Consider the following 20,848-nt stretch of genomic DNA (forward strand, 5'->3'; position numbering starts at 1 on the left):
AAAGATGGAAAGATTAACTAAGGAGTTTAAAGGCAACTGCAGAATACATGTGCTTTCTACAAACATGAGCATGCTTGAGCAGTAAGAAAAGTCCTCACTGGTCAGAGTTCAGTGTTCAGCTACAGTGGCCAGTGTGAACAGGTACAATATTGCAGGGAAACAATTTTAATCTGAGCACTTTTTTCATGAGAGTTTATTACCAGCCCTTGGAATGTACATGTACAACTGGCCACAATATACTGGGACTCCAAGGTACTTCCCCTAATTACTATGTTAAACCTGCTTCTACTAGGACTGGTAAACCATAGGAATAATTACAATCTCATCTGAGCAAATGATACATACCAACATTAAAGCTTAATGTCAGGTTTTAAAGACAATTTGGGTTCCTAGTAGCATAGACAGTAAGTAGTCTTTTGAAAGCCCCTGATATGTACCTGTCAGCATCACTGGGCGGCTAAATATCCTTAAATATTAGACCCTTCATCTCCAGAAGATCTGAGCAATTCTCAGCTTGAGCTTTGGCCTTCAGTGCTTATGTTTTCAGATGATGATTTCAGTTATTGCAAAGATCAATCTCAGGGCATTACCACAGAACGCTCCAGTGCAGTGCACCAGCATGCTAGCTGTCTGTGCTATTGTGGCTACACCAGCACCTATACCTGAAGCAAGTTAGTCATCCTTTCTGTTGCTTTAGTAATTCCAGGATTTTCAGTTAAGGAAGAAAAAAACCAAAACAAAACAAAACACAAAAGAAAAAACAAACAAACAAACCCACAAAAAACCTAAAACTCAACAAAACCACAAAAACCCATAGAACACAACTGCATGAAAATTTAAGTGAAAAATGCTTTAGAAGTGCTGAATCTCTAATCACTGTAGAGATTAATCGAAGACTTGCTATTTTGACAACTGTGTGATTAGAAGTCCGCTAAGACCTATGGAAATATATCAAATGACTTACATGAGCTTTGGATCAGCTGTAGGGGCATTTCTTTATCTATGCACTGAGACTGTTATATACAATAGTTAAATAAGTTACAGTTACAATACTGAAGAAATGCCAATAATGAATACTTATTTTTGCTAACAAGAGCAAATAGCTTTCTTACAAATAGTATCATTTAATAACTTAACTATGTAATATCCCTATGATCAACTGAATTTGTAAAACAAATTACAGATACACCTGTACAAACTAAATAAAAAATTTAAGTAAATATAAAAATATATAATTACAAAATCACATCTTCAATGAGATGCTGCCGGTACAGCAACCTGCGCCAGCAAAATCCTAAGCACTCCACTCTCAGTACTATTGAAGAGAGCTGAGTTCATGTTGCATTTTTCAAGCCCTCCCTCCCCCCATCTTTGTGTTTTCTACCTAAAAAGCCAGAGGTTTACAGATTCAGACCACTCCTCACACAGCTGCATAGTGCTGAGCAGGAAACGGAATCTTACACCATGAATTAGGAACGTATGCTAAGTATCGCATTAAAAAGTACTTCATAAACTTGTTTGGATGCCTCAGTATAAAGGTTCAGGTATCATTCAGGGACAGTGTCACTTCTTCACTCAGTAGCTAACCTATGCTAAGCTAAACAATAGCATTTGATTGCAAGAAATGCATGAGCTCTTAAGTCACTGTTTGTCTATGTTTTAAGTGCCTTTTTGAGGTCAGAGTAGAAACTGGCCAGGGTACTAGACATGGCAGTGTCCACTGCAGATTGTGGTAGCATCCCTCGCAGTTCAGTCTGAATATAGCCTGTCAAAAGACTGTGGCTAGGATAGTCCTTAACAGGGACACAGAACCAACCACAAGGGTGATTGAATCCACGGACAAAGTTAGGCCCCACCTCTCCACAGTCTAGGCTTATACCTATCAATGAAAAGAAACAAAGGAAAATTAATTTGAGACAGAGGTAAAAAAAAAGGTATGGTAAATTTAAAATTTACAAGTTTCTGTTTGGAAAATTTAGAAGTGACAGATTTCAAGTTTCTGCATATTCTCATGCATAGAAGTTGCTTTTCATTCTACCTCCACAACAGACAAGGAGAGGTCGACAGCAAAAATTCTGACATTATATAGACATTCATCTCATTAACTGGCAAGTTAAGCATGCTGCTACTCCACCCAGTTTGCTGCAAGAGCTGAGCCAGAGCATTTAACTTGTCTCTACCACTCCTGTCCCATAGTTGGCATAAGTGAAACTTGGCACAAGGGATGGCTCATGGGTAAGCCACCAACTTGTATACTACTTTAAATCTATAAAAGGTTAAAAAACCTTTGAAACACTTGCTGGAGGCCTTCTTACACCATTTTGAATGCCTACTGCAAAACTAAACTTGATCTAAATCAAATCTTCAGCGAAGCAGCTGTTTCACAATAAGAATTAAGCAGAGACATGCCTTACCGCATGTTAGAATCCCATCTTCATAGCTTGTAGTATAAGAGAAATCAACAAACTCCCTTGGTGCTATGATGTTCCAGAGCTGGCCAGCAGTGGTGTAGCGCATCACACAGCAGTTCTTGGTGAGTGACAGAATACAAAGTGTCAGAAAACAAAAATAATTTAGTGTAATGAATACAGAGAAATTTATGCTTGTAGGCAGCTAGCGTTTTCCACAAAGGTCACGGCTTCTACACTGTGCAAACAGCTTCAGTGAGGTCTGAATGGTTTTGTGTGCAGGGACAGAGAATATCTGGCACCTTTAAACCATAGAATCATAGAACTGTTTGGGCTAGAAAGGACCTTAAGATCATCCAGTTCCGACCCCCCTGTCATGGGTAGCGACACCTCACACCAGACCATGGAACCCAAGGCTCTGTCCAACCTGAACAAGGACAGGGCATTTACCACTTCTCTGGGCAACTTGTTCCAGTGCCTCACCATTCTTGCAGTAAAGAACTTCTTCTTTGTATCTTATAATATATCCTTATGTCTTCCTTGTATCTTATACCTGAACATCCCATTTCAGTTTAAACCCATTATCCTATCGCCACAGTCCCTGACGAAGAGTCCCTCCCCAGCATCCCTGTAGGCCCCCTTCAGATACTGGAAGGCTGCTACGAAGTCTCCACGCAGCCTTCTCTTCTCCAGGCTCAACATCCCCAGTTTTCTCAGCCTGTCTTCCTATGGGAGGTGCTCCAGCCACCTTATCAACCTCATGGCCCCTCTTCTGGACTTGTTGAAACAGCTCCATGTCCTTCTTATGTTGGGCACACCACAACTGCACGCAGTACTCAAGTGGGATCTCATGAGAGCAGAGTAGAGGGGCAGGATCATCTCCTCTGACTTGCTGGTCACACTCCTTTTGATGCAGCCCAGGATACGGTTGGTTTCTGGGCTGCGAGTGCACACTGAAGCCAGCCCCTGTTCAGTTTCTCACTGATGAACAAACACCCCCAAGTCCTCGTCCACAGGGCTTCTCTGAATCACTTCTCCACCCAACCTGTAGCTGTGCCTGTGACTGCCTCAACCTAGGTGTAGGACCTTGCACTTGGCCTTGTTGAACTTCATGAGGTTGGCACCAGTCACGCCTCAAGCGTGTCAAGGTCCCCCTAGATCTATCCCTTCCCTCCAGCCTATCAACTGCACCATACAGCTCAGTGTCATTGGCAAACTTGCTGAGGGAACCACACCAATTAAAACTAGAGAACTGTGTCATCCCTAGGAATGTAAAGCCATGAGCACTTATGTGTCTTACTTAACAAGCCCAAAAGAATAAATAATAAAGAAGTCCATGAATAAATTGTAAGAGGTCAGCCTCTGTAGTAACATGCTCTCCCAAAGTACTTGTAATCCACCAAGAGAAAATAAACCAGAACATAAGCAATTCTTCAAAAATGTTTTTTTTAAAAAAAAACAGAGTTTGCACCAATTTTAGGGAACAATTAGCAAAAATACATTGCTGTAAAAATCTGTTAAAGCCAGATGTCCACAGGGTTTTGAAGGCGTACCGAATGTCTACAGGAACCACAGCAAGGCTTCCAACTCTTCTGCAATCAACTTCAAATCTACCTTTCTTTAGTAAGTCCTGCCATTCAGTATAAACTATTTTGACTCCCATCAGTCTGGCCCCGCCACACAGTGAAGTCAGTCTTTCAGGAGGAGGGAAAGCGCACAGTTTCTGTATGTGCAGATTATTAATACCCACAATTTTGTCTGTTGTGTATCAGAAGAAAGCAAGCTATATTAAAAGGCGTTGGCACATCAAATACCATACCATAACTCTCTGTATGTGAATTTTACCAGAGGTTACCAGAACTCCCAGGTCCAAGAGACTTGTGACTGACAAAGTTTTACTCCTTTTTTGATGGACAGAACTGAACTTTAAGCTGATGGATAGGACTGTGCAGCCAGAAACCCTCATCTGAGGTGACGCACTGCATGTATGTGCAATACCGCATGTGCATGCAGAAATATGTTGGTATTTGTTGGAATCATTGTTCTGCTGTAGTTAAATCCACATATGCATCTATACACATTTCCCTTAAGAATCTAAATCAATTCCTCACCTCGTCAAATGTTTCCATGATGTCCATTGTCGTCATTAAGCTGTCCCAGTCTAGCCTATAAGGTCCAGGGCGAATGTGATCCACTATTCTGTCAGTAACATCTTCCACCACTCCTTGAGCTTTGTAGCTAAAGAAACATATGTTTACATTTAAAAGTAAAAATTCTTTATAAATATTTCATTACCTTGCAACAGTGCATTTACTATAATACCCGGAATTATGGTCAGTGAACAACTGTACCAGAAAAACTACAAAAAAAGACGTATGGGTGCATCTGTCCTTCTCGGCAATAAATATTTGCAGAAACTTTGTCCTGTGCTGCAATCAACATTTTGTAAATGACAAACTCCTACCTCAGATAAAAATTATCATGTTTATTCCTCTAACTTGTCATTTTGCCCTTGTTGCTGGGCAAGAAAAGGAGTTCACAAGGGACAAGTAAAGATATGAGGAAAAAGAAAGGATAGCAGGAATACACTGGGAAAAGGATTTTTCATAAAGTAGAAGTAACAATAGTAGAACAAAGCTAATGAGAAACTATGTTATGCTTTGGTGGCATATAAGAGTACCAAATATACCAAAATAATTTTGTATAAAACATTATCGTACATTCATTTGTTATTAGATAGTTTTTAGTGGACATCAGAGATGTTGTTTACTTGAGTTATACTGGACCCAGTTCCTGAATGGGAAGAATCCACCAGGATCAGTATTTCAAAAATACTCATTCATTAAATTGTTCTTAGGAAGCAACTATTCAAGCAACAGATTCCTCTATTCACTAGTTCACCCATATTCACTCATAATTACCTGGTTTGAGCCAATCTCAGCTGTATAGTCAGAACAGGAGGACCAAAGGAGCATGCCAGTGGCTTCACTGTGTCCTTCAAAACTTGAAACTGTCCTTACAGATACTGTATATATATAACCCTGGTGTCTTCATCTACATACAGCAGCCACTGCCCTCTTGGCAGTGGTTCCAGTTACAAAATCCATTGATGCCAGTGTGCCTGTGACCCTACAGAGTCAGCAGACTCTTAGTGTCTGGGATCATCAGCTCTTGCAGACTTAACAGGATTTATATTCTACAAGGCGTATGTGCCTTTGAGATACTTTCAAACACTACCTCTTCACGCAGCTTTTAACCCCTTCACAGTACTTTTCTAGTAAATATTTCTCTACCTAACCCTACAGAACCCAGTGACAGACTCTCACACAGGAAGGACCTTTATGTCATACATTTTTCTGACAACTATACACTTGATATTTTACTCTACTGCAGAGTCACTGTAACAGTCTTAAGTACTGACTGGGCTTTCACCAAATAACACTTGGATCTATTGAACCTGGACTTGACTCTTTGGCTTGTAGACCATCTTTCTAAAAGGTCTGGGCATATGTTGTTGCCTACTCCAGCCAATATGAATTTTGTGGTGTGTTCCAGTTTTCATTGCTCAGTGTTCTAGACAGCATGCAATGCTAAAGTGCCAAAGTACAACACTAAAGAAATGATACAGGCACACTAGACGATCCACTTAGTTTCTCCTCTGGAGTACCTGTGTAGCTGAGGGCTTCCTTCATTTATGAATCTACAAAGCACATCTGTGGAACCTTAAAAATGGATTTGCTCTGCAGGCAAACTTACAGGTATCCACTGAATTCCTCTGATGGTTTACGCCACACAGTTGCATCTTTCTGAAATCAAATGGAAGATAGGATTTTTATTGTCAGTTATATACAACTATAAAGTGTCCAGAAAATGTGCCAATTTTTTTGAAGAAAAACAAATAACTTTACCATTAAGTATGGTTAACACCAAAGTGCTCACTGATGTGGGCACTTTTGTACACTTTTCTTAAGAACAGAAGATGTTTCATACATCTTTTACTAGTAATATTCCATTTTTTTTTCAAAAAAAATCAGTCAATTGCATTTCTTAGTGTCAAATACTAGAAGTCTGTGCAGAAATAGGGCTTGGCAGGCCAAGCCAGCTTACTGTGAAAACATACAGAATAACGGAACATTATTCGGTAATGCCTTTCAATTGAAAAGCAACTGGAAAACCATTATATGCACACTACTCAGACAGGAAGATCAGACAACTTCTGCTCGCACTCCTGTTACACATGACCAAGCAGAAGTGTGCAGGAGGTGCTGACCATGGCAGAAAAGAAAGCTTAAGTTACCCTTCTCTCCTAGGTGCCTGACTAGATGTGTCATGCAGGCAGTAGTCTACTAATTTGAAAATTATCCAGAGAAAATAAAGAAACCAATATCTTCTGAGTTTTACCTCTGAGATGGAGCCTCTTTACAAAATCTCTCAATTTTAGTATTAAACAGAGTACCATATGGCAGCTTTTTATTTGGAATCATGATTACATAAGCACTAAGCACCAACTGTCCTAAAGAATAGCACCATAAGTACTGCATCCAGAATGGTTTAAGATATTTTGGGGCAAAACACATGTCCCTGGCAGGTAGCTAAAGCTGTGCGTTTCTTTTACAGGGCACAATATGGAAGGAAACAAAGGCGAGAGGAGAGAGAATGGATGATCCCAAACACTGAGATTCAGGTAACTTCCTAAAGGAAAACAAAAGTATAGCTACAAGACACCATTTAGCAGAGCAGAGGTGGTACAGGTGTTCTGTAAGATGGCCTGGGTTGCTTACTTTGTTCTTCCCTTTTGAGACACTGAATTTGTTAGTTTCACAAACAGTCAAGTTACATTTGGAACAACTGAGCATCTCTTATCAATATCTGCTCACAAAATAAATAAAAAGAAAAAATAAATAGAAGACCCATTCAAAGCACTGTAACAAAAGGGCAAAGACAGAAATTTACCACACTAGTACTACCACGCTACTACACTGAGACACCAAAATACACTTGTACCTCCTATGCAGGACAGGGTTAAAATGTATTCAACCAGCCGAGAAATGATGTACCAGCAAAGTCTTTTCAGCTTGATGAAGCAGGGCTCAGAGAAACCAAGCAGCTCCAAAGAAGGGTAGGCAAACTGCTTGGAAAAAGCAGGAACTGCATTCCCTTTCATGGAAAGAAACATGTGGGGCTCTGAAGGCAATGGAAACATGAAAGCAATACAAGAGAAAGAATTCAGAATGATCTCACATTTTAAGAGGAAGACGTTTGGAACCTGAGGCATGATAGGTTCGAGCATTATAGATAAAAATAATTAAAAAGGCTGGCAAAGTCTATAGGCTGTGGCTGCTCTGTGGAAAGTACATGTGAGCAACCTGCAACACTGCTAGTGCTAAAAGAAAAGCCTATAGTCCTACACAGGCAGGATTTTTCCGTGAGATACTTCCCTGAAAATGGGTAGAAGGACTGATAGGTTATGTCTGTAGAACGTAGAATCACATCCTATCACCTACAGATGTATTATCCTGAAGGGTGGTTCCATAGGGCCTCTCATAAGAGACTCCTACAAGAATTTGCCAGGTGTTTCACACCCATATTATCCAGCACAACAACTTCTCTTCCCTCTACAAGTGACCTGCAGCTTCCTTAAAAGAACAAATTGGTCCGCATGGACAAAGCCACCCTTCACTCACGGTTTTCTTGGTGACCCTCCACTCATTGTCTCTGATGCTGTGGTACTGAACCAGGGTGTTCCGCAGCCTGGTGGCCAGGGGTGCCGAGTTCGGCAGGAGATCCATTTGCTTTCCTCCTACATAAAGACACCCATTACACAGACAGAAGCACCAGAACCAGACACCATGCTAGGGACGTCAAAGACAGCATGATGCATTTAAATCATAGAATTGCAGAACAGTTTGGGTTAGAAAGGCCCTTGAGATCATCCAGTTCCGACCCCCTGTCATGGGCAGCAACATCTCACACCAGACCATGGAACCCAAGGCTCTGTCCAACCTGAACAAGGACAGGGCATTTACCACATCTCTGGGCAACCTGTTCCCGTGCCTCACCACTCTCGCAGTAAAGAACTTCTTCCTTGTATCTTATAATATATCCTTATGTCTTCCTTATATCTCATACCTGAACTTTCCCTGCTTCAGTTGAAACCCATTACCCCTTGTCCTATCACTACAGTCCCTGACGAAGTGTCCCTCCCCAGCATCCCTGCAGGCCCCCTTCAGATACTGGAAAGCTGCTACGAAGTCTCCACGCAGCCTTCTCTTCTCAAGCCTGAACAGCCCCAACTTTCTCAGTCTGTCTGAGAAAGGGAGTGAGGTACTCCAGCCCTCTTTTCAACCCCGTGGCCCTAAACCCGCGCACTCTGAACAGGGAAAGCACAACCACCACCTGCCCTGCCCGTTCCGCGCATACACCCCCTCAGGGATGACGTCAGGATCCCTCGGGGAGGCGGGGCGGAGGGGGCGCAGCCGGCAAGACAAAGGCCGCCCCCACGGCCGTTAGGAGTCCATGACAGGCGCAAAACACTCACCCCTCCTCCCTCTCCCTGCCCCTGCCCCTGCCCCTGCCCCTGCCCCTGCCCAGGCCCAGGCCCAGGCCCAGGCCCAGGCCCCGGCTCCCACCTTTGTACGCGACCCTCCGCCTCCTCCAACCCTACGGCTGCCGGAACCGCCTGCCGTCCCGACAGCACAACGGCCGATGCCGGAAGCCAATGAGAGTGCATCCGCCTTCCGGCCGCAGCCAATGGTCGCGCGACCCGCCGCGGAAGGAGATGGGTGGAGAAGGTAGGGGCTCGCTGTATTCTCGTATCATGCCACCTCTCGGCATGTCAACGGCATGTCGTCACGAGCCAGAGGAAGACCGGCGCCCCTCTATTGGCTGCAGAAGAGGAGCTCGACGCCGTGATTGGGTGGGTGAAGTGGAGTGATGGGAGGGGCGGGGTTATCGCCCGGGGGCGGCCTCCGCGTGGCGGGGGGTGCATGAGCGGGAGTGGTGGGGCGTGGCGGCTGCGACGGTGCTGAGGTGGGGTATCTCTCTTCTTCTCCCCTCCCCATCCTCACCCCTTCCCTCTCCTCTCCTCTCCTCTCCTCTCCTCTCCTCTCCTCCTCCTCTCCTCTCCTCTCCTCTCCTCTCCTCTCCTCTCCTCTCCTCTCCTCTCCTCTCCTCTCCTCTCCTCTCCTCTCCTCTCCTCTCCTCTCCTCTCCTCTCCTCTCCGTCACCTGGCCTGGGCTGGCCTTGGCGGTCCTGTTAACCCTGATGTGGCCCGCGGATACCATGTTACCACAGGATTGCAGTGTGTGCTCGGAGCCCCCGAAACAGTCACCAAGCCACGTCTGCTTGTCTTCTGACGCATGGCGTGCTGCTGTCACTTTCTAAAGTGTTGTCATGGAATCTGGAACTGAAAACAAAAGGGTTGTCCAACTGTGAAAGACCTGAGGTGGTTCAAAGCACAGCAAGTCACATGTGGTGAGGAACTTTGAGATACTCTTGCTTTCAGTCAGCTGTGCTTGCAGTGTGATTGAGCAGGCTTTTGAGGAAGTGTTGAAGGGTTGCTTTTGATTCAGAGAAATCTCCAGGAGCTCGCAAGCTAAATTTTAAGTTGACAAGCAGGTATTTATTGCAGCACCAGGAGACACGGGGGATCACTTTTCCAAGTGTGCCTCTGCCAAGCATCAACCAGGCTGTGATTATGTTGTCCTTAAACGTACATATTCATTAGATTACATCATACTTTTAGAGAATGCATCCTCTATGCATACAAAAATGTGGTAGTGGGCTTTTGGACCCCTGGTGGTTATTTCTTCATCACTTCTTTTTAGGATAGTTGTCATATCAGTAACCACTAGGCGGTTCTGGCAAAGCTTATGTTAGTAATTTCCTTTTCTCTGTAGTTGCTAACAAAGCCTAACATCCTTGAGGTTACTCATTTACAACCCTATTCTTCAATCAACCCCATTCTTCAATCCCCTCTTTTCTTGCCCTATTTCAAATTCTTTTGCAACTGAGTTATTCCATTCTTTTTTTAAAGTTTCCTGAATATTTCCCTGTTTCTACTTGATGCTTAACCTTGTTTCTCTTCCATTCATCATAGTTCATGGATTGTTTGCAACACCAAAAGGAGCATTGGACTTTTATACACATAATCACAACCATTCCTATTATTACCAGTACAGTAAAAACAACTGTCTCAACCAGGAGAGATTGGGTACCCATGATGTTAATTTTTCCCAGATTTCCTCAGATCCCAATGAAGTGCTGTCCTGTGCCACCTCATGAAATATTTTAACTTGTTTCCACATCTATTCCAGTTTGTCTCAAATGGAATAGGGAGGCCAATTAAAGGAATACCCAATCTCTCTCCTGATTTAGGTAGCTGAGTACAGATCCAGCAATCATTCTTGTTTAAGATGCTAGCAACATTTTGTATCAATCTCAGATACAGATTTTGATTCCATGCTTCTACACCTATTATTATACAAGTCCAAATTATGATCGATGTGGTCTCATATGTATGGTGCCTGAAGACTCAACGCACCATACTTTTTCTCAGTTCTAGCGGTTTTCTGGTTCTGGCGTCTTCTTGATTCTTGAGTAATGTATCTGAGCAGGCTGTTCTTTTATCTTCACTGCTGTAAAGGTAGTCAGTAATATCTGGTATGGTCCACTACACTTCTCTTCTAGAGGATCACCTGCAAAATTCTTCATGAAAAACCCAGTCTCCTGACTTAAGAGGATGAATAGGGTAATCTAAACCTCTGGCCTTGATCCTAACACTCTGCCATTTATTTCTTCTAACTGTTTTTCCAAATTTACCAAGAACTGTTGAAGGTACCCTTCTCCTACTTCTTGAAGGCTCTCCCCTTTAAATTGAGATTGATATGGCTTTCCATGTAGAATCTCAAATAGACTAATTCCTTCCTTTGACCGAGGTTTTGTTCTGATTCTCAATAAGGCCAATGGTAGTGCTTGATACCAGTATAACTTAGTCTTGACAAATCTTCCCAAGCTGTTGTCTAATTAACTGATTCATTTTTTCCACTTGCCTACTGGGCTGAGGCCTATATGGAACATGTAATTGCCAATCTATTTCCAATTTCTTGCTGATTTCTTGTAATAATTTTGCACTGAAATGTGTACCGTGGTCAGAGGAGGTAGTTGCTGGTACCCCAAAATGAGGTATTGTTTCAGTTAATAGCACTTTAATCACTTGTTTTGCATTATTTGCCTGCAAGCAAGTGCTTCTGGCCACCCTGAAAAGGTATCTGTCAATACCAACAAATATCGATAACCTCCTTCTAGGTAATTCAGAAAAATCTATTTGCTGCTGTTGTCCCAGATAATTACCTTTTCCAATTGTCCCTACCTGATTCCTGTTTTCAGTCTATTTTTCAGACATAGTTTGTGGAGACTGTGTTCTCACGGGAGAATGCATAATTGGTACATAAACTCTGAATAATCCTGAAAGATACAGCAAGGCCGTGAGAGGCCCGAAGAAGCTTAAGCAAGCAAGATAAGAGGCTGGAATTCAGCGAGTTAATGAGAACTGTGAACTGTTGGCAAGCTTTTGAGGTTGAATTCTCACACCTGTGTTTAACCAATTATATGTTAGTCACTAAGGGTCTTCAGGACATGTATCCAATCATAATATGCCAAACCACTGTAAGTGCATGTAAGAAATAGTATATAAGGGGTTAAGGATTTGTATAAAATGAACAAGAAGCATAACTCATATTGAGTCATTTTCTTGATTCCGGTTGCTCTCTCCAACAATAGTTGACATTGTTTTGTCACTAATTGCACTATGGTATATAAATTTCTTCCTATGATCTGTTTAAATGTTTATACAAGGCATTACTTCCCCAGTGAGTTTTGTTATGTTCTTCTTGTAACAGCTTCCATAATTGACTATAGGGGATCACTACTTGCCCATCAGGTATTTTTAGCCAACACTTTTCATTTTTCTGTCCTTCCAAGTCTTCAATTAGTTTCATATCTTCTTTAGAGTACCTAGGTTTATTTTGATCAATTACCAGTTTACCGTGAGGTATTAAGGACGTCACCTCAATTCTTTCTGTTTCTGCCACCTGTTTAGCTTCAAAATCAGCCAAATTTCCAATCTCTTGATCAGAGTTACCTTTTTGATGTCCTTTACAATGTATGATAGCCACTTCATTAGGTAATTGTACAGCTTCTAACAATTGCAGAATTTCCATTGCATGTTTAATTTGTCTTCCCTGGGTGTTTAAAAGTCCTCATTCTTTTTTCCAGGTTGCTCCATGTACATGAACTACACCAAAGGTATATTTGGAATCAGTCCATATGTTTATCTGCTTGTCCTTTGCCAACTCCAAGGCTCTAGTCAGGGCTGTTATTTCTGCCTTTTGTGCTGAGGTGTTAGAGGGTAATGGTTTAGCTTCTATTACCTTTGAAACTGTAGTTAAGGCATATCCTGCTCTTCATTTACCATCTTTAAAAAAGCTGCTGCTATCAGTGAACCAGGAATCTGCACCCTCCAGGGTCCTCTCCTTCAGATCTGGTTGGCTCAAATATACTATCTCTATAGTGTCCAAACAATCGTGAGTCAACCGTTCGGTAGGGGTTTCTTGAAGGAAAGATGCTGGATGATCTTTCGAGGTCCCTTCCAATCTCTAGCATACCTACTTTACAACTTTAACAAGTTGTGGCCTCTACCCTCGCATCATCAGGGTTTTCCCATTCAAAAGCAAATAAATTTTGACTTTCTTTGGCCAGGGGCAGACAGAAAAATGCATCCTTTAAGTCCAGACCGGTAAACCACTTCTGATTAGTATTCAATTTAGTCAATAAGGTCTACAGATTAGCTACTACTGGATGAGTATCCTCCGCAATTTTGTTGATTGCTCTGAGATCTTGAACTAATCTGTAATTTTTCCCATCTGATTTCTTTAATGGCAAGAGAGGAGTATTATATTCTGATTCACATTCAATTAATAATCCATATTTTTAAAAAAATGTTTCTTTGCTTCCCTTTCGATCCTCCAATTTTAAGGGATATTGTTTTATTCTAATTGGGCAGGCCCCCATTTTATTTCTACTTTAACAGGCGAAGTATTTTTTCGCCTTACCTGGAACTTCAGACACCCATACTCCCAGATATACCTGATTAAGGATTTATTCTATTTCAGGGAAGTCCTCCTGTTTGCTTTTCTGTTGAATTAAAGATAAAATCAAAACTTCAATTAATTGATCATTTTTGACTCTTAATTCTATTTTGCCTTCTTTAAATGTTGCTTCTTGTCCTAATAAAGATTTTGGAGAATTTGGCATGTATAAAAATGTATGCATTCCTAATTGTTTTCCCAATTTATACTCTAAAGGTTTCAGAAAGACTGTTTTGTTTTTGTTTTTTTTTCTTGGTGGCCAGTAGTTCCCACATCTGTAACAAATTATTTTCCTCTGATTTAACGCCAAATAAGTTGCTCCTGTATCCACCTAAAAATTCCACCTTATTTCCTTTAGTCCCTAGTTTTGATGTAATCAGTGGATCTTCTAGGGTAGATTCCCCAGGTCCATCAGTCGAGTTCCAATTCAGTCATGGGAGCCACCCCATGGCACTCTCCCCTGGGCAGTCTCACTTCCAGCGTCCAACCTCCTTACAGTATGCACACTGATTCCATCCCACAGGAGAATTCAGTCTCTCACCTCTGCCTGACATTCCTCCTCTACCTCTGCCTCGTCCCCTCACATTAGTTCCTCCACCAGTTTCTACTTGTCCCAAAGCAGCCATTGTAGCCATGCCTATAGCACGACTCAGCTCTTTCTTTTCTACCTGTTCCTGATTCCTATACGTTCTCCACACTTCTTTAACATTCTCAAGTCCTTCTGCTCTGTTGCCAGTGACAACAACCTCTTCCTCCTTATCAATAACAGATGGGGCAAATGCCAAGAGTGCTCCTCTCGGAGGTACCTGTGATGCAGGTACCTGTCTTCCTGGTTACTCTGTTTGGTTTTTTTTAAATTTAAACATCATTCCCCCAGTGTCACAGGCTAAATAACATCCCTCCAGCTTAGCTTTCTGTTTTTGCCTGTCCTTTTTCCAAAGCCAAAATTAGGGATCTGGCAGAGCTATATTGATTTCACATTCTGTCTGCCAGTCTGGGTGTTTTCTTAAAGTGAAAAACATATCTGCATACATCACTTCATCCCATTTTTCTTGTTGTCTTAAAAATAATATTAATTGCAACAACATATTATAATTCAAAGTCCCATTTTTGGGCCATTTTTCCTGATCCTCCAAGGTATATAATGGCCACCGTTGGTTACAATATTTCATTAAAGTTTTCCTATTTACCAAGCCCCTGAGGAATACTCCTAATCCTTTCCAATGAGCTAGAATACATCCCAGCATGAGACTCAGAAAATCCTTGGTTGGAGTAAACATTATTTAGCAACAACTGAAAACATCAGTGTTATCAGCATTGTTCCCAGGCTGAAAGTGAAAAACACAGCACTGCACCAGCTACTAAGGAGAAAAATGATTGCTACTGCTGAACCCAGGACAATAGGATATTGAATAGTACTGTGATTGGTTGGTTGAGCAATTGATCTGTTTCTAGACCAGTGGCCAGTTTGGTCATGAGCATTGTGTTTCCCATTACTCTCTTTAAGACTGCTCAGTTTTCCTGAGCTGGTTATTCTGCTCAGTGTTACCAGGACATTAGACTCAAATCCATTCAAACCTGCCCAGTAATGCAAGAGCTCTCATTAATTTCAAGCAGTAGAAAGTACTTAAAACTGCAAATACAGTTCACACCATTGGTGGATTTGGGTCTTGTTTTGTTTTTTCAGATATTCTGCTTTTGACTGTAAAAGGTAGAAAATGCTCTATGTGTGTTAGAGTTCTGCAGGTTTGGGGCCTTTGCATAGGCATCAAGTTTCATGGTGAGATTCAGAGTTTCCAGACCCAGGCCTTCTGAGTTGCACAAAACACATGGGTTTCGTAGACCTTTAAAACTATTCTTCACTGCAGACACATAGAATCACAGATTGACTGAATGGTGGAGACTGGCAGGGACTTCTGCAGGTCGTTTGTTAAACCCCCCTGCCAGCCTGACCTGGTCACATAAAGCCAGGTGCCCAAAACCATGTCCACATGGCTTTTGCATATCTCCAAGGAGAGAGACTCCACCACCTCCTTGGGCAACCTGTGCCAGTGCTTGGTCAACCTCATTGTGAAAAAGTGTGAGCTGATGTTCAGGAGGAACCTCCTTGTGTTTCAGTGTATGCCCGTTGCCTCTGGTCCTGTCACTGGGCACCACTGAAAGCAGCCTGGCTCTGTTGTCTTTTTACCCTCCCTGCAGGTTTTTTATGTACGTCGATGAGACCTCCATGAGCCTTCTGTTCTTTAGGTTGAACAGTCCTAATTTTCTCAGCCTTTCTTCCTAGGATTGATGCTCAAGTCCCTTCATCATCTCAGCCCTTTGCTGGACTCTCTCCATTGTGTCCATGTCTTGTCTTGTTCTGAGAAGCCAGCACTGGACCCAGCACTCCAGCTTCACCAGTGCTGCATAGAGGGGATGTTGGTGGTTCATGTTCAGCTTGGTGTCCACCAGGACCCCCAGGTCCCTTTCTGCCAAGCTGCTTTCCAGCTCAGCAGCCCCCAGCATGTCCTGCTGCCTGGGACTGTTTCTCCCCAGCAGCAGGACTTTACTCTTCCTCTTGTTGAACTGCATGAGGTTCTTCAGGGCTCATTTCTCGAAGTCCTCCTGCATGGCAGCACAACCCTCTGGTGTATCAGCCTCTCCTCCCAGTTTGATGTCATCTGCAGACTTGCTGAGGGTGCAGTCTGCCCACTATCCAGATCATTAATGTAGATGTTCAACAGGATCAGACAAAGTATTGACCCCTGGGGTACACTGCTTCAACCAGGCTGCATGTATGTATTCCCACTGTATGTAGCCTCTGGGCCTGTCTTTTCAGACATTTTTCAGTCCCTCTCACTATCTGCTCATCCAGCCAATACTTCAGTAGCTTCTTTATGAAAATTTTGTGAGAAATCCCGAACTTACTTTTCACCTGCAGTTGCCTCCTAAGACATTTTTTTCCACTTATCTACCTGATTCATGTTCTCTGTCAGGGAAACAAAATGCAAATATCCATGGTTGTAACTCGGCTGTAGTAGAACAGTTGGAAGTTCAACTTTAGAAGAAGCTGCTTTGGAAAATTGTGGTCTTGAAATGTCCTGGACATAGCATTTTTCAAGTTGCACAGCAAGCCTGATATTTAACTAAAACCAGTTTTTTCTTTAAACTTTTTACTGACTCATCTGAAGTTATATGACCCAGGAAATTTCTTGACTATGTAATAGACCAGCCTTTAACCACTCCTGGTATTTCCAGTCAGACTAGCAGAGCATTTGAGCTTTCAGGAAAACTGCTGGAGAAGTCTGACTCTTTTGGATCATCAGCCAGTGAAATCTTTACTCTGAAGAGTTTATTTATTGCTAAAAACATGCACAAATATTACCTACTGTCGCATTAACCACTAAATAGAGCTGACTTCACATCTGTGTTAGGAGGCTTTTTCTAATCCAGCATGGGCAAAATGTGTTTGTTTGGGAGTATTTTTCATAGAAATGCATCACAAGTATAAGGCAAACAGCTTGCTTTCCTGTTGGGCAGTTGCGATAGTGAAGCCATTCTAGATTGTCAGCTAGCTAATGATTCTTGCTGTTTTGTTTAAAAATAAGCCACAACAAAAAAGGCTTTATAGAGAACCTCTAATATTCTTCATATCTGATGTTCAGCCAGATTTGGGTAAGTGTACAGTATGCTCCTTTTCCATCAGAGGGTGATGAAAAGCAGGTCTTTATTTTTGTTGTGCTGGTTGGCCCACATACAACTGAAGAAATTGATTTCATGGTTAAGACTTCATGTTTGTTTGCCTAATATGAGCCATATTATATCAGCTGCCTTGACCATTCTGATGGTCATAAATGTGAAGTAAACCTGAAAGGCTGTGATTGGATTCTTAGAACTCACACATATTCGCAAATGCAACTTTCCATATGGTGAAAAGTGTAGCTAAAAATCTTGCATGCTTCACTGCTAATGAGCAAGCCAGACTAAAATTCAAGCTCACTTCTCACATAATTGCTTTCAAACTAATATATTTAAATAGAAAAGTGAATGCAGTAAGACAGTTGCTGCCTTAGCCAGACCTGGGTCAAGGAAACGGTCTGGAAGACAGAATAGCTTATTGCTTCTGTGGTGAGATTTGGGCTAGACAACACAATTTATTTCTGTGGGATCAAGTTGTTGGAGAAACCTGTTGGACTGAATATCCATGCTGTTACAGCTGCAGTGCTGTTTAGGAAGGAGGGGTGGTGGTCTGGAGCGCAGCTTGGGCCAAGCAATAGTTAGAAAGCAATCTCTTCACAAACCAGCAATTGTACCTTTTTTCTAAGTGCATTTTTCGGTTAAGCCACAAGATGGCAGGAAAGCAAAAATAAAGATTTTTTGCTGAAGCACCTGCGCTTGAAAGTATCGTTTAAAATCAAATACGGTAGCGGAGGAGGGTAATTTTCCTATTAAAGTGTTGTTAAAGCCTTATAAAGCTTTGAAATCTGCTAGATATTCCTTAATTAACGTTATCTAACTCTGCTAAACCATAGTATGGTCTTTCTCTTACCTGCTGCTTGTGGGTCATGACAAATACTGTCTATTCTTTTGCTATAGACATAGAGTAAAAAAAATAGCCTTGAATATTTCCTTTTTGGATCCCACTGGAATATGATGTGTAGGAAAATTAAATGTAGAATAAAGTCTGTTTGTATCTGGAAGAAGAACTATGCTTTTTTCTGAATGATGATTAATCCTTGGTTTCTGTATTTTATTAATATACTTTCTAACTCTGCCCTTGCAAAAATTCTGCCTTCACATTATTCTCAAAGCTGGCTGCAAAACCACTTAGATGTGAATGGAGACTTGTTTCTTCCTTATTTGTAGAGTCAAAGGTAGAAGTTTCTTAAAATCACCTTTATGCTTCATCTGCCTGTGTTACCTTTTATTAAGAAGCTGCTGTAGTATTTTCTATGAGACAATTTCAAATGAATGAATTATGTTCCTCTCCTGGCTAGTTCCTTCAATATAGTCTTACTAGCCTGGTTTTTAAAACATCCCATCTCCTTTTTCAAAAACAATGATCACAATATCATCATTAGCATGGTGTAAGTGGCAATAATGTATAGTAGCTGTTCATAGCAATAGTTTCAGTAATAGTGATGAACCGTGGATACATGTGGTTTTAACTTCTCACCTGATCTGGTTTCCTTGGTAGTCGTCTGTCCTCCCTGCTTCATATTGTGGTAGTGGATCTTGAGATTTGTACATGTTCTAAAATGCCAGAGAGCTTTCTGCATCTAAAAAAAATATTGCCCCCTGCCCCCTGTAGACACTCAATCACCTTGTGTTAATGAAGCAGGAAGCTTCTCACCAAAAAAAAGTCTTAAAAGTAGTATTTCTTATCTCTAAAAAGTTGTTGGATGTGTCTTGGCCAGGCTTCAACGACATACTCAAGGTCTTTCTTTAGTTTTACCTGTTTGGGAACTTACTGCCTCTTCTTTCCATCCCTAATCTCATTTGTGGCTGCCTTCCCAGCTGTTTGCTTTCTAACACGGACGTGTTTTACTTCTAGGACAGGCAGCCTTGGGCATGTGCCAATGGCAAAGAGACTTCTTTATTGAGCTGGTCAAGAAGTGCACCATTCTGCAGGTAGAATAGCTGTGTCTTGGCCAAGGATCAAAAACACAGATCACAGACCATGAGCCAGTGTACAGAAGTAGTTTATTGCACACAGGAAATGAGTAGTAGCTCACGACTTTGCAGCCTAGTTAAATAATCATGGTCAGTCGGTGTGTTGTCATGCTGGTAATAAAAGGAGAAAAGTGTAGCTGGGTAAAAAAAAATCATAATGGTAATTCATGTTTTTTCATATGACAGACTTCTTTGTGAGAACTGCTGATCCCATGTTTTCTGCTATTGAAATATTGTTTCATGGTAAATTAGCAACTCTACCTAAAGCAGTTCAGACTGCTTCAGTTCAAGCAGTTACTTCATTGTATTTTCTAAAAATTGTGCATGCTTACAGTGGTGTGTGGGAGTAGTATCAGCAAAGCATAACTGCTGAATACCTGCTTTGGATATCATTATCTTGGTCTTTTGGGGGAATTTCTAATTTGGTGTAGATAGAAGCCTGTTAATGAATAACAAAAGTGACTTATTTGTGTTAACCATACGATCCATTAGGACTGACAAAAAATGTTCCTTGAAAAGAAAGACATATTGATCAGGTCACAGTCAGAAGATAAGATTAAGATTTAGAACACCAATTTTTTTTTTACCACAGTAATAAGGAAACAAAAATAGAAAGCTGAGATTACAGTTCTTTGAAAGGCAGATGTTGGACCAAAGCAGAGATGCTGTACTACATATTAATTTGCCATAATGTTAGACTTTGCCTGGTAGAACTTAGATCGATAAGTAGCATTCTTTCTTTAGAAGGCTAGTGGGTTTTTTTTTTCCCAGAAATTTGCTGCATTGAAAGCTTCTTGCCAACTACCCATAAATTTCTGACTTTGGAATTATTGTGGAAACATAGGGTGTTTTGATTTCTGCATTTATACCTTTAAAATCTTAGTCTCCGCCATGGTTCCTTTTTCTCGCTCCACCCAAAGGGAGAAAACAGGTTTAAGGGAGCTAGTTGCTGCAGCCACACAGTGATGCTGAAGATGCATTTACTCCTAGCATTCTTCTAAGTGTCTTAAACAAGTAGCAGAGCTGTGCCCTGCTCACTCTCTGGCCCCAACTTCAGCTGCTGTGGGTTTAAGGAAATCATTGGGTAGGCAAAAAAAGAGAAACGAGAGCGAGTAAATATCAGGTTCGCTTTTGGTCATAAATAGATACTAGATCTACTGTCTTTGTTGGTTTCTCTTTTAATTTGCCATGCCTCTTGGCAGTACTGTAGCCTTTTATACTATTTTCCCACAAACATGTCCTGAAATCCCCCATGGCCACAGTTTGGTCTCTTTGGTATGGTCCTGACATTAGCAGAATTGGAAACCATGCTCCTGTTACATTTACTTCTACAATATTTTAATTCTTTTACAAGTTGATTTGAACATAAAAAATTTGAAGACATTTTTACCATTTTAACTGTGTTTATATATAGGGCTGTCATCATCATCAAGATTACTTTTTCTGTATCAACATCATGGTTGCTGTCAAGAAAAACAAGACTTCTTTTGACCCTCACAATTTCAAGGCTAGACTGAAAGCAGTTTCCTTCTGTACAGTATGTGTTCTGAAATACCTAACTCTCTAACATTTGCTTCCCAGAAATTGATTTATAGCTATATTCTTTTTCCATGGAGTTTTTTAGTCATGATTTCTCTGAAT

The 20,848-nt window shown here is 41.5% G+C and overlaps 1 protein-coding gene across 1 annotated transcript; it reads right to left on the reverse strand.

Annotated features, from left to right (window-relative positions):
* Nucleotides 1-818: 818 nt before the first annotated feature.
* Nucleotides 819-8,304, reverse strand: STARD4 (StAR related lipid transfer domain containing 4). Its single transcript, XM_061443086.1, has 5 exons — nt 8,093-8,304; nt 6,165-6,214; nt 4,520-4,646; nt 2,415-2,529; nt 819-1,879 (listed from the first exon to the last, which is right to left on the reverse strand). The coding sequence occupies exons 1-5, from the start codon at nt 8,195-8,197 to the stop codon at nt 1,653-1,655; spliced, it is 624 nt and encodes a 207-aa protein (XP_061299070.1). The 5' UTR covers nt 8,198-8,304; the 3' UTR covers nt 819-1,652.
* Nucleotides 8,305-20,848: the final 12,544 nt, after the last annotated feature.

The sequence above is a fragment of the Pezoporus flaviventris genome, unplaced genomic scaffold, assembly GCF_033815535.1.
Source record: "Pezoporus flaviventris isolate CSIRO_AGI_PZ_B2104156 unplaced genomic scaffold, CSIRO_AGI_Pfla_v1 ptg000285l, whole genome shotgun sequence".
In the NCBI taxonomy this organism is placed as follows: domain Eukaryota; kingdom Metazoa; phylum Chordata; class Aves; order Psittaciformes; family Psittacidae; genus Pezoporus; species Pezoporus flaviventris.

Bases quoted from the DNA above. Each gene is read 5' to 3' on its own strand.
- STARD4 (XM_061443086.1), bottom strand. From the start codon at position 8,197: ATGGATCTCCTGCCGAACTCGGCACCCCTGGCCACCAGGCTGCGGAAC. The intron at 6,215-8,092 runs GTGAGTGAAGGG...ATTTGATTTCAG, and splicing joins GGAGGGTCACCAAGAAAACC to AAAGATGCAACTGTGTGGCG. The intron at 1,880-2,414 runs GTAAGGCATGTC...TTTCATTGATAG, and splicing joins AGATGGGATTCTAACATGCG to GTATAAGCCTAGACTGTGGA.